The sequence below is a fragment of the Osmerus mordax genome, chromosome 14 (genome assembly GCF_038355195.1).
Source record: "Osmerus mordax isolate fOsmMor3 chromosome 14, fOsmMor3.pri, whole genome shotgun sequence".
Classification (NCBI taxonomy): domain Eukaryota; kingdom Metazoa; phylum Chordata; class Actinopteri; order Osmeriformes; family Osmeridae; genus Osmerus; species Osmerus mordax.
Genome location: NC_090063.1, coordinates 14,196,213 through 14,210,274, shown reverse-complemented (window position 1 = coordinate 14,210,274; position 14,062 = coordinate 14,196,213). Strand labels below are relative to the sequence as shown.

General features: G+C 47.9%; 1 protein-coding gene across 1 annotated transcript in view; it reads right to left on the bottom strand.

Annotated features, from left to right (window-relative positions):
* Positions 1-14,062, bottom strand: part of LOC136956435 (teneurin-3) — a 70,180-nt gene that overhangs the window by 9,521 nt on the left and 46,597 nt on the right. Inside the window, exons 3-4 of the mRNA XM_067250329.1 lie at positions 10,443-10,598; positions 727-970 (exon numbers count right to left, since the gene is read on the bottom strand). Of these exons, the coding sequence (XP_067106430.1) occupies positions 727-970; positions 10,443-10,598 (400 nt within the window). The remainder of the gene's footprint in view (positions 1-726; positions 971-10,442; positions 10,599-14,062) is intronic.

The following is a 14,062-nucleotide window of genomic DNA, read 5'->3' as shown; positions in this document are numbered from 1 at the left end:
TCTCTCTTAAAATACTCTTTTTCTGTCTCTCTCTCTCTCTGTCTCTCTCTCATTCTTCCTCTCTCTCTCATTCTCTCTCTTTCTCTCTCTCTCTCACACAGACACACACATACATATTTGTGACCTGTATGTCACTATGCAATTAATAAGCTGAGGGAGCGGAGAAGGTTGCCAGATTTGTGATGATCTTCCCGTCCCCATCTCAGTCACCTCATTATGTACAGCCCAGCCATCTACCGATGGGTTGCCAGATTGGCTTTTGAAAGGTTGCCAGATTCAGGCACAGATGTAAAGCTAATCTCCAGTTTATTGAGGTAGTTCTCTATCAATACATTACACATCTTCTCACAGATGGGTTACCAGGTTGGAAGGGGGGGATATGTATATAGGGTATTGGTCATCATTAGGCTTCAGCCTTTCTGCAGAAGGGTTGCCAGATTGTAAAATGTTTTTTCCTGATCTCCAGCACTAAACAACAGATGGTATTGCCAGATTTAAGGTTTTAATTTTTAAATATATTGTCATTTACCTTTTGCACCAACTGCTACAGTTTAAAAGAGTCCCTACACTAACTTAAGGTTGCAAGACTGGTGTGGTTGCCAGAGGGCTGGCATTCAGGTAGTCCATAACACTTCAAGATATAAATGGTTTTCCAAGTTATTGAGGCACAGGGTTGCCAGGTTTGATGTAACCTGGTTGCCAGGTTGGTGAAAGGGTTGGACTCACCTGCTCTCCAGTGGCACATTGCTGCCCAGGACCCAGCTGTCCTGCAGCGGCACGGACTCAGGGGGCGTGGTCTGCAGCTCGGCGGGTAGGCCCGCCGGAGGGGCGGGGCTTGGTGGAGAACGGCGATGTGATTGGCTCAGGGAGTTGTGATGGTTGAGTGCTGTCACTGACGGCTGCAGCTTGTGAGGGGGTGGAGCTGGAGGCAGCGTAGTCGGCCCCTGCTGGTGGTGATTGGACGGTTGCTCTGTGACATAAAAAAAAGAAGGCGGGGTTAGTGGCTTTGTACGATCTGATTGGAAGGCTTCAGTATTAAGGAGGAGGGAGATTAGAGAGACAACCTATCACAGCACAGGAAGGTCTCTCTCTCTGTCTTCTTACATCTCCCTCGTGCCCCCCTAAACCATATGCTCTCTTGATGGGTTATTGAATTAGCCTCTCTTTACTAAACCACACACACACTTGTGCACACACACTTGCGCACACACACAAACACACACACACACAAATACACACGGCCATGTTGGGTTGGGTGCAGGCTTGATTACAATATAACAGCTGGACATGATAACTGCACTGCAGTTTATACCTCCTGACTAATGATAATGTTAACAGCCTCTCATACAGGATGATTTCAGGCTGTTACATAGGAAAACGACACTCTGTGTGTGTGTGTGCGTGTGTGTGTGTGTTAGCAGGTGCCCCTGTTCTATAAAGGAGCTAGGTAGGATGTAAGAGCCTACAGCAGGATGGTACAGAACGCCATGTCATTCAAAGATACTCTGATGCTCAGCACACACATACACACATATACACACACACTCACACACTCACACACAAATACACACACATACACAGCTAGCCTAGGGCATAGAGACACACATCAGATTCAGGGCATCTGAGTAGTGACAGTTTACACTGATCGGTTTTGACAGGGGTGCAAACACCGCCCCATCCTCCGACACACACTCACTCACACACACTCACACACACTCACTCACACATACTCACACACATAGTTACACACACTCACTCACACTCACTCACACAATCACACATACGCACACGCTCACATATACGCACACAGCCAGCAACCCTTAACCAACTTAGTGTTTTTATTCCACTTGTGTGTGCTGTGGCTAGGGGTTAATAGTGTGTGTGTGTCTGACAGAAGTGCCAAACCCATGCTGACCGTGACACCAGGCCCAAACCCCAGCCTTTAGATAGAAGTGTCACATCATTCTGTACTTCCTGAGGCTTTGAAGCCAGCTCAGTCTGAACACAGCCCGATTGGAGTGGACAGGCCTTCATAGACGAGGCAGAGGAATGTCAGGACTATGGAAAGAGGGCGCGCGAGGTAGAGAAATGGTGAGGGAGTCAAAGAGAGAGGGAAAGGGAGAGTCTCAACAACCAACAAAAGAAGAGCTGCTTATGCAGACAATTGGTGCAGAAAGCGGGTGAGGAGGAAGGAGGGATGGAAGGATGAAGGGAGCGGCGAGTTGAAGATTCAAAGAGAAAGATATTGAAGAGGGGATGGATGTCAGTGGGATCAAAGCTACTCATGAAATGTTCATGTTTCCATTTGCTGTGACAGCCTACTGTCGTCCCCTGGAGTTAACTAACACACACCTCAAATATCTCTCCATCTCTTGGTCTGTCTCTCTCTCAAATACACTCCTGTGTGCACACTGACGCACCTACAAACCTCTAAATGTTTTCTTTCCCTGTCCATCTGACTTGTTTAAACACTATAATTCTCTTTCTCTCTCGATCCCTTTCTCTCTTTCTCCCCTCCCCATCTCTCCTCCTCCTCACCTGCCTCTCCCTCTCCTCCTCTCTCTGCCAGAGTGCAGTCTATCCATAGAGAACTCAGTCCTAAGAGGAGCAGTTAAGACCTCTAATTGAGGCACTACATTATTTAGCACAGGTCTCAGGATGCAGGGTAACACACACACATTATCTCTCCCTCCCTCTCCCTCTCTCTCTCTCTCTCTCTCTCTCTCTCCCGCTCTCTAGACAGCAGATCAGGGGAGCTGTTAGCGTTCACTTGCCAAGATGAGCCAATCAGAGCCTCTAAGGCTCATGCACAGCCAATGAAAGCCCTGAAGGCAGGAGCGTCTGGCCAGAATGGCCAATCAGGGCCTTAGAGACTGGTGCAGCTAGCCAATCAGCTGCCATCCATCATTAAACAGTTGCGGCAGGAAACAAAGTGGTGGGAACAGAAATGAATATAGATGTGAAAGTAAAGAGCAACATCCAGCCCTCCTACACAGAGAGAGGCCGGTCTGGGGTCAAGTGTTGCCCTGCGCCCCATCCTGCATGAGTGTGTGTGTGTGGGAGGGGGGGGGGGGGGGGGGGGGAGAGAGAGAGAGAAAGACAGATGTGAGTTTTTACGAGGATGGCTTTGAAAGCTGATCCTGACTGATGGTCTGATGGCTGTCATTCGTCAAGGGGTCTGTCCTGTCACATGCACACACACAAACACACACACACACACACACACAAACACACACACACACACACACACACACACACACACAAACACACACACACACACACACACACACACACACACACACACACACACACACACAAACACACACACACACACACACACACACACACACACACACACACACACACACACACAAACACACACACACACACACACACAGACACACACACACACACACACACACAAACACACACACACACACAAACACACACACACACACACACACACACACACATGCTCCCTCTGGAGAGGCTTTGAGAAGCCTGTCTGATTGGGATTTCATGGTAGCAGAGGAATTACAGCTCAGCCCGTTTATCTCCTAATGGTGAGACTGATACCCATCACAACCTGGCCCTGAGTGTGTGTGTTTGTGTGTGTGTGTGTATGCAGGCATGCATGTGTGTGTGTATGTGTGTGACATAGAGAGCGTGTGTGAGTGTGTGAGAGAGTGTGTGTGTGTGTACGCAGGAGATTGAGTTTCTTATCTGGTCAGCTCTCTTTAACTGGAGTGGTTTATTCTATCTGCAGGCCTCTTCTGGTGGGTTTTCAGAGCTTACACACACTCACATACATCCACAAAACACACACAATACACACACGTGCACACACCCACTCGCATGCAGACACACACACACACACACACACCTGCATAGTGGGAGGCCAAAGCTGACCAAGTGGAGCAGTCACCCCCACAGTTTACTAAATCTGTCAACTTCACTCCCACAGTTGCTACGTCTTTGAGATTTTCATTTACTTCATCTCCCTTTCTCTCTTTCCAACTACCTCCTCCTCCTTGCCTCGTTTCTCTCCCCCATCTCTCTCTCTCTCTCTCTCTCTCTCTCTCTCTCTCTCTCTCTCTCTCTCTCTCTCCCTCAGCTCTCTCTTTTAGCAGGCATGGCAGAGCAGCTAAATTGACATTTCAAACAGACGGCATGTTGTAGCGAGGCAGCCAGCCGTCACTCTCCCCATCACATGCACACACACAAACACACACACAAAGGAAACACATAGGAAAGGTTATTTGTCAAAACCCATCCGTCATGTTTCACCTTGCTCTTGTTGTAGGTTTATCAACCTACCTCCTTCTCTCACACTTCTCATTCTACCTTCTTCCTCTCTCCTTCTTTCCGTCTCTCTCTATTCTATCTTCTTTCCTCTCCCTCTCATCAACAGCGGAAGATTAAAAAACTCCAGGTGTGGAACAGAAAGCTGCGTGAGTAGTTCTTCAAAGAGCAAAAGAGGGGGAGGTGAGAGGGAGAGTGGAGGGAGAGAGAAAGAGAGAAGAGGGAGAGAGATGAATGAAGGTGAGAGGATGGAGAGGGAGAGAGAGAAGGGGAGGTGAGAGGGAAAGTGGAGGGAGAGAGAAAGAGAGAAGAGGGAGAGAGATGAATGAAGGTGAGAGGATGGAGAGGGAGAGAGAGAAGGGGAGGTGAGAGGGAGTGTGGAGGGAGAGAGAAAGAGAGAAGAGGGAGAGAGATGAATGAAGGTGAGAGGATGGAGAGGGAGAGAGAGAAGGGGAGGTGAGAGGGAGAGTGGAGGGAGAGAGAAAGAGAGAAGAGGGAGAGAGATGAATGAAGGTGAGAGGATGGAGAGGGAGAGAGAGAAGGGGAGGTGAGAGGGAGAGTGGAGGGAGAGAGAAAGAGAGAAGAGGGAGAGAGATGAATGAAGGTGAGAGGATGGAGAGGGAGAGAGAGAAGGGGAGGTGAGAGGGAGAGTGGAGGGAGAGAAAGAGAGTCAGGAGATAAAGAGAGAGAGTACAGAAAAGGGAAGAGGAGGTTTCTGGGGGCGATGGAAAGTACAGAACGTGGAAAATAAATCTGAATGACGTTTTTCTGAGGAAGAGTGAGATGGATGGAGAAGAGGGGGGATCAGTCTTGAAAGAGGGGGGGGGGGGGGGGGCAGACTATGCCCCAGCTCACAGCTCTGCGTGTGGGGCATCAAGGTACACTTAGCCCCATGCTCAACCACCCAGAGCACATGAAGAAAATACTCTGCTTTGTGACCAGGACAACAGTCCTATGTGTGTCCATTTCTAAAGGATAAGGTCAGTCAAAGTAAATTTACTACAGTTGCTTTCAATTTCCAGCCCCCCCCCCTGCACACACACACACACGTGCACAAAGACACAAACACACACACAGCCACACACGCAGCCTCAAACACACTTCAAGGCAACAGCTGCCTAAAGAAAAATATTAAATAAATCACAGCGCTCATTTTAACACTGCAGGATGGAACACAATGACACCATTTAAAACCACAGACCAACATTAACCAAGATTCAGATTATTATACCAAAGTGGTGGAAGATATTACATACCTGATGCGTACGAGACTTTAACCACACACACACACACACACACACAAAGACACACGCACACACACACACACACACACACACTAAGACACACAAAGACACACACACACACACACACACAAAGACACACACACACACACAAAGACACACACACACACACACTAAGACACACACACACACTAAGACACACACACGGACATGCAGGTAGCCAGAGGCAGAGTGGTATTTATGAAAGATAAATATCAGCAGGTTATGACATTTATCAGAAACAGGACTGTGGGACAAAGAGCTTCTTAAATATTGACCAACGGAGGGAGGAAGCATTAGAGGAGATCAATAGAACCTGCAGACTGGGAGAGGAGGAGAGGAGGAGGAGAGGAGGAGGAGAGGAGGAGGAGAGGGGGCAGGAGGAGAGGGGAGGAGAGGGGGCAGGAGGAGAAGAAGAGAAGAAAGATTTGAGGAGGATTGAGGGAGGGAGGGAGGGGCTCAGGGAGGAAATATCTCTCAGATGGTGAAAAGATGAGAGCGTTGCTAAGAGCCTATAACAGATGATTAGACAAACCACACTAAATGATGAATTATGCCTGAACTGTGTGTATGTGTGTATGTGTGTGTGTAAGATTGTGGGTGAGAGTGAGCATGTGCATGTACTTCATTGATGAGCTGGTCCAGTATAGGTCCAACCTGGTCTGCTGGTTTAACATGGTCTCGTTACACAGACAAGAGCCAGTCAGAGACACACATCCACCAGTCTGAGAGCTGGAACACAGTTTAGAACAGGCTTCTACTCTCCTGAGCTCCACACAACTCAAGCACAGAGGTAGATGCACACACACACACACACACACACACACACACACTGAAAAATACTTGACTTTCTAATCTGTTGTTGGTGTTCTAGAAGTCAGTGAAGCGCACACACTCACCCCCCTCCAACACACACACACACACACACAAGCCTGACATGGCCCTGAGAGAACAGAAACCATCCTGCTTTTCTACTTTTCACCTGCATGCCCACCTCCAGAGAGAGAGAGAGAGAGAGAGAGAGAGAGAGAGAGAGAGAGTGTGAGAAAGGGAAAGAGAGACAGAGAGAGGGAGAGACAGAGAAAGAGAGAGAGAAAGAGAGGAATAGTATTTTAAGGTACCACTACAGTTTTGCACATGGTGAGGAGAGGGTTTTGTCTGCTGTGTGTGTGTGTGTGTGTGTGTGTGTGTTCAAGGGGCCCCTGCCTGCTCCAGTAAATGTTATTGGAATTCCTGTGCTGTAAAATTGCTCCTTTCATGCCCACTGCATCTGACAATAGAGATCAACTGTGAACGAATGAGAGAGAGAGACAGAGAATAAGAAAGGGAGAGAAAGAGAGAGACAGCAAGGGGGGGACAGAGAGAAAGGGAGAGAGAGGGAGAGGGAGGAAGTCAGAGAGTGAGAGAGCGAGAGGAGAGACCTGTACTGTCAGCCCTGTTTCTCTTTACATTGCAGTGTAGTTGTATTTGTAGTGGATGTGTTGCCGTGGAGACAGTTTGAGAAGAGATAAGCTGGCTCAGTAGATTGTAGATGTTCATTGCAGAAAGACACTTTTACACTCTGGGAGACTGTGTATGTTCCATCTTTCTGGTTTTCTGCCTTTCTTTCTGTCTTGCTTTCTTACATTCTTTCCTTTCTCTGTATTTATCTCCACATATCTGTCCCTCTGTCCTGCTCTAGTCCAGGCTCTGTGTTTCATTTGTTCTGATAAAAGAGGGGTTGGTAGAGGACAGAAGAAACAAGGGAATTAAACAAGTCTCTTTGAGGGAGCGCCGTCCAGAAACTTCCAGCAACACAGTGTGTGTGTTGATGTGTAAGTGTGTGTGTGTGTGTGCGAGAGCGAAAGAGAGAGTGCTTGTGTCTAAGTCGGTCAACCTTTAACCTAAAGGCTTTCTGTAAGCACACGACCCTCTGCCATCCATCCTTTGTTCTTCTCCTTTACCCAAGTGCTGCACTCATTTCTCCTTCCATCATCAACCCCTCCCTCTTTTCTCTCTCAGTCCTTTCTGTCCATCCTTGACCTTTTGCAGCCTCTCAATATCTATATGTCCGTCCGTCCGTCCGCCTGTCCGCACTCCCTCCCGCCCGCCCTCCCTCCCTCCCTCCCTCCCTCCCTCCCTCCCTCCCTCCCTCCCTCCCTCCCTCCCTCCCTCCCTCCCTCCCTCTCTTCCGTTTGAAATGAAAATATACCAAATGGTTTCTCTTTCCTTCTTCCCTTCTTTCCTTTTACTCTTACTTTCTTTCTTTTTTTTCTTTCTTTCTTTCCCCTCTTCTTCTTTTCTCTCTGCCGGATTTCAGCCCTTCATCGTTTCTCAGTCCATCTCCCTTGCCTTCATCCCTCCCTGTTTCGCTCCTCTTTACCCAGACAAGTCTTTAGTATGGGCAGCTTGAAGCATTTGCACTGACCCTGTCATCTCTCTTCTCTTCCTCCCTCTCTTCTGCTCAGTCAGGTCTTTTCGCTGACCCTCTCTCCCCACCTCTCCACCTCTCACTCTCCACCTCTCCACCCTCTCTCCCCACCTCTCACTCTCCACCTCCATCCATCCTTCACCCGCTTTCAAAACAGGTATTTTAGTATGGGCCACCTCTCTCTCTCTCTGTCTCTCTAGCAATCCCTCAATCTCCTTCTCTATCTTTCGATATCTCTCTCTCCCATCTATGTCGTCTCCCCTCCCTCCTTCCCTCCCCCTCCTCCTTCCTTGTAAGGCTCCAACCAGGCTGTTAGATTTAGCTAAGTGATCCTAGTCGCCATGAGGCTGAGACGTGTGACGCGCGCGTGTGTGTGTGCTTGGTGTGTGAGATCCCTGTGAGACACACACACCAGAGTCTCTTCTGATAACCGACGAACGTCTCCTTCTCCCACCTCTCTGTCTCCACTCCCCCCCCCCCCTGTCTCCCCCCCCCCACACACTCCCACCTCTCTGTCTCCACCTCCCCCCCCCCCCCCCCCCCACCCCACCTCTTGTTAAAACTCCTTCCCATTCGACATCGATTAAAGGCGGCGCGGGAGAAGATTGACTACTTAGACATAAAGGATGTTTTACAGTTCCTGATGTTTCAGCCCAGACTGGTGTCTATCACTGGATGGCGTCTGGAGGGCTCGGGGCTTTGGCTTGTTTGAAGCTGGGGGGAAAGGGGAGCTATGGTAGATGTTTGAAGCTGGGGGAGGGGGGGGGGGGGGCTGTACGATGGTATGATGAATACAGGATGGTGGAGGGTGGGGGAGGGGCGGTGGCGGCGAGGGCTCATGACCTACAGTGCTGTAGGTCTAGATGCCTATCAGCTGTGGAGCTTGAACCACTTGAGTTAAACGTGGTCTTGGGAAGCCTAAACAGTGGTCTGAACAGACCTCCGTGTGACGACTATGTAATGAAGCTTCTTCCATGAAGATATAAACACACACTGGTTCAGATGGTGCTGTGGTTAGCCGTGTGTGTGTGTGTGTGTGTGTGTGTGCGCGCGTGTGTGAAGACTGTGTGTGATTATAATGAAAGCAGAGGGCATCATAATTGTTACCACGACACCAGTGAATGTAGCCATCAAAGCAGGGATGAGCAGTCAGGACAGACCATAATAGTTTAGGATGAGGGGCAATGATCCAGAGAAAAGCTGGGTGTGATTATGACAAGTAATGGACGCACACACACACACACACACACACTGAGGCCTAATTTAAGAGTGAAAGAGTGGCAGTTTTTACAGGTTATGTTGTTTCTGTGACACTAATACACAGAGACTATGCTCAGTGCTCCGACATGAAGGCTAGATCACTGGAGTGTGTGTGTGTGTGTGTGTGTGTGTGTGTGTCAGAAAGAGATAGATACATGGAACGAATGAGACAGCAGAAATTGGGGCAACTCAAGAGGTCTCTCTTCCTAATACACACACACACACACACACACACACAACCACACTAACTCCCTACGACACAAAAAAGACTACAAATATGAAGTATGTGGGTATGTGACCCCCATAGCTAAGTGTGCAGGTTGAACACCATTCCCTCACTGACCATCTCTCCCCCTGAGGTTCCCTCCATAAATGCTGAACCCCTCCATATTCATTGAGGTCAGTATGTGCACGTATATGACCACTAACTAGACAGCCTCCCTCTCGGAGAGACTTGAAATGACCTCTACTACACTCAATGATAAGCCTCTAAGATAAGTCCCATTGAGTCAGTACTGGGTTTATGTGCACCACGTGTAGACGAGCCGACCGGCTGACTGACAGGAACTTCAGAACTGGAGGTTCATATTGAGGTCTCCACCACATCACAGAGATCCCCTTGAGACCGAGGACATGGGGGAAAAAAGGCCTTAAAAGAATAGTTGAAAGAAAATATATGAAATATCCAATCTATAATCGTCATCGTCTCTGGTGGTGCCTGTCTGTCAGCCTATCAGAGAGCAGCTTGGTGCATCAGCCTATCAGAGAGCAGCCTGGCTCCTCCTAGACACACATGCAGCCATGTGAAGACATTGGGAAAGAGGAAAAACGAACAAGGCTGCAAATTGCCATCGAGGTTGCGGTAACGGTGTGTAAAGGTTGTTAGTGACAGAGGACTGAGAGAATGTGGAGTCGCAGTCATAATGTACACCTTATGATTGAAAGCTTAGGGGAGGTAACTAGTCACTGGGGTGTATTTTAGCGGGCCGGAGTTGTAAATTGAAGAAGAGTATGTTTCAATTAAATTATAAATGTTTAAATAATACGACATGACTGTTGAATGAATATCACATCAATATTGTATGAATTTGTATGAATACCACATAAATGTATGTCTGAACATACCTGTATGAATGTTGTTTGAACACTATGAATGCTGTATGAACGCTAAATGAATGCTGTGGTCTTACCAGTACAGGTAGTGTGGCTAAAGCCAGCCTGGGTTACAGGTAAATACACTCCTCCTCCTCCTCCTCCTCCTGCTCCTTCTCCTACTGCTGCGTACTCTTCCTCCTCGTCATCCTCATAGTCAGACTCTGGGCCGCGCTGGGGGACGCCGGCGCTACCTAGCAACGAGCCCCGGTTGTCATGGAGATTGGGTGATGGTGGTTGCGAGTGTGAGTGTTCTGATGGACTGGAGAGAGAAGATGGCATGGGAGAGCCTGAAGAGGGGAAGAGTAAATAAAACAAACAAAAACAAAACAAAAGAACAACAATAAACGGAAAGAACGCAAAGGAAACCACCACACCAGTAACACCACAACGTAACAAAACGACTCAAAAAATGAAGCTATGGTGAAGGAAGTGAGTTGGGACGTGTGATGAGAGTGGATGGGAGAGATCCTGATTGGAGGTCACTTGGGAGAGTCTTGCTGAGGGAGGGTCAAGACTGAGTGTGGACGCGCATTGTGACGCCTCGCTCGATCGATTGTGCAACCTTGACATTTAAAGTTTTGGTATTCAGTTGAGCCTTTGCTAAACTCTCAGCTCATCGCCTACAACAACACATGGACAGAGGTCATTTACATTTAGCAGACGCTCTTATCCAGAGCGACTTACAGGAAGTACAGGGACATTCCCCCGAGGCAAGTAGGGTGAAGTGCCTTGCCCAAGGACACAACGTCAATTGGCACGGCTGGGAATCAAACTGGCAACCTTCTGATTACTAGCCCGATTCCCTAACCGCTCAGCCACCTGACTCCCCTCGATGAGAGAATGAGAACATTCTCATTCTCATTCGTCATCAAGGTGGAAATCCATATCCCATTAATGAATCCTTTGAAGATGATAATGCCTGAGAACTGCACGCAGACATGCACACACAAAACACACTTCCTCTCTCTCAAAGACAAACAAGACGCTAGGTAAAAGCATTTAAACAGTGTGTGGTTCACACCATCCAGATCAATAATAATGTTTTTTTCAATACCCAGGCATACAGAGCAGAGGATGTCCATCCAGGATGTTTGTGTTTGGCTTCAGTACGGGCATGTTGGCTGGGCTAGTCTACCTGACATGGGGATTCAACTGCTTTTTTGTGAAGTAGTGTCAAAATAAATAAAAATGATGGACCTACTGGCTGTGTGTCAAACTTCAGCTTCCATTAACTGGGTCGGGCTCGGACACCCTGTTGGGATGGGGTCGGGCTTGGCTGCTACGCTTTTAACTCGTGTTGGATTCGGACAAAAATATGTTGTCTCATACAAAGACTGTTGTAACCCTGTACTCAGACACAACCACACCTACTCTCTCTTCAGTGAAGTTTCTTTCTTACTGAAAAAGAAACATGATGCAAGATCAAAAAACCTAAAAGTATTGTTAAATACATTTTTCATCTTGGCCACCCACCCACCCTTTCTTTTTCTCTTTCTCTCCCTGCCTCTCTCTCTCTCTCTGTCTCTCTCTCTCTCTCTCTCTCTGTCTCTCTCTCTGTCTCTCTCTCTGTCTCTCTCTCTGTCTCTATATCTCTATCTCTCTCTCTCTCTCTCTCTCTCTCTCCCTCCCTCCATCTCTATCCATTATCTCTTTCTTTTTCTCCGTTTTTCGATCGCAGTTTGAGATTTCCTCTGCCGGTCTAAAACCTTCGTTCCACCTAGGTCGTTATGTCGACAGTCCATTAAAATCCTGGCACGATCGACCGTTTTCCAAAAAGTCACAAATTTACAGACAACTGAAGAAATGACATTCTGTCTGAGTAGCACTGATGGGATTGCAGAAAAAAGACACACACACACACACAGACACACACACACACACACACACACACACACATTTCAAAGAAATGAGCAGAACAGAGTATGGATGTTCGACGAGAGGATGAGGTCATGCTCTGAGGAGCAGGAAGTTATACAAACCTCAGAGATGATTGTTCTCATCTACAAATAGGAGATGGAGAATCAAGCAGCCAATAGAGACTTCACTGGCAACCCAGCAACCACACGCAGGCCCACTTCCTCATCTTATATTCGCATATAACCCATCAGGCATTGCAAGATAACAGGTCCTGATGGGAAACTGCGGCTGTAAATACATAACGGCTCACTTATACCTGACAGATGGGCCTCTTATAGGACATAACACACCTCATTCTCTTAGCCCAAGGCTATCCATCTCTCTCTCTCTCTCTCTCTCTCTCTCTCTCTCTCCCTCTCTCCCAGACATCCATTCATCTGTACTTTAATGCATGGCCATATCTCTCCATTTCCCTCCAAGCTTGAAGCAATGTTTCAATAACTGTATAAAGATATCACAGTATGTCCACACTGATAAGGTGAAGGCACTAACATTTCAATCAGTCTAAGAGGTGCAACCACTCTGCTCAGTTCAGCTGTCCTTCACGCACGCATGGACGCACACACACCAACACACACACACACACCTTGCCCCTACTGGCCCTGTGTATCATCAGAGCTTTTGTGAACCCTTCACATGGTCAGTCCCTGGCCTCCAGTAATTACTTCTTCTGTTCCTATTCCACCAAACACACAAACACACACACACAATCCTTTCTCCTGTCCCCATTTTGCCACACTCTAGAGACACACACACACACACACTCTCCACTACGACAAAAAGCACAGGATGAGGGAGAGGGGGGAAAACTAGAAAATTCCATTAAGACTCTGGAGAGAAAAAGGAGCAAGTGTATTCTTTTAATTAATGTGATGTTTCCTTACTTATATAACCAGGATGGGGAGGGTATGTGTGTGTGTGTGTGTGTGTGTGTGAGAGAGAGAGCTGATGAGAGAAACACAATTAGAGTGCAGTCTGTAGGGACCGAAGCATGTTACCACCATTCTCTGCCCAGCCAACCAATTACACATCCATTAACCTGCCCCAGGGCCACCGAGACCTGCATGTGTGTGTGTGTGTGTGTGTGTGACCAGAAGATAATGAGAGCGTCCCTTCATATCAGTAGTATATTAGAACTTTGCCTTGAGAGCTTCAGAAGAGACCACAAACTCTTGCTCCTCTGTCTCCCTGATTCTTCCACATATCTTGTCTTCTGTTCTGTAATGAGGACAGTGCTTTGATGCCGCCGTACGTGCGTGTGTGTGCGTGTGTTACAACCTGACTGCCTTTGGTCAAATAATGTTTGACAACAATCTTTTTCTCTGTCTAAAGGAGGAGGAAGATAGAGAGAAAGAGACAGAGAGAGAGGGATGAGTGACAGAGTGAGAGATAGACAGAGAAACACAGAAGAGACTGAGAGAGAGGGATGGGTGACAGAGCAGGAGAGAGAAAGAGAGAGAGAAACAGACAGAGAAACTGAGAGAGACAGAGAGAAGGACAGAGACAGGAAGAGAGAGAGAGAGACAGCGAGAGAGACAGAGAGAGAGAGAGAGAGAGAGAGAGAGAGAGAGAGTGAGAGAGAGTGAGAGAGAGTGAGAGAGAGAGAGTGAGAGAGAGTGAGAGAGACAGGGATAAAGGGATAAAGGGACTGAGAGAGAGATCTTCCTGACAGCACCCCACCAGCCAGGCATGCTGGGAAGGTTCACAGGTGCTTGATGGGTAGGAACCGCCCCCTGTG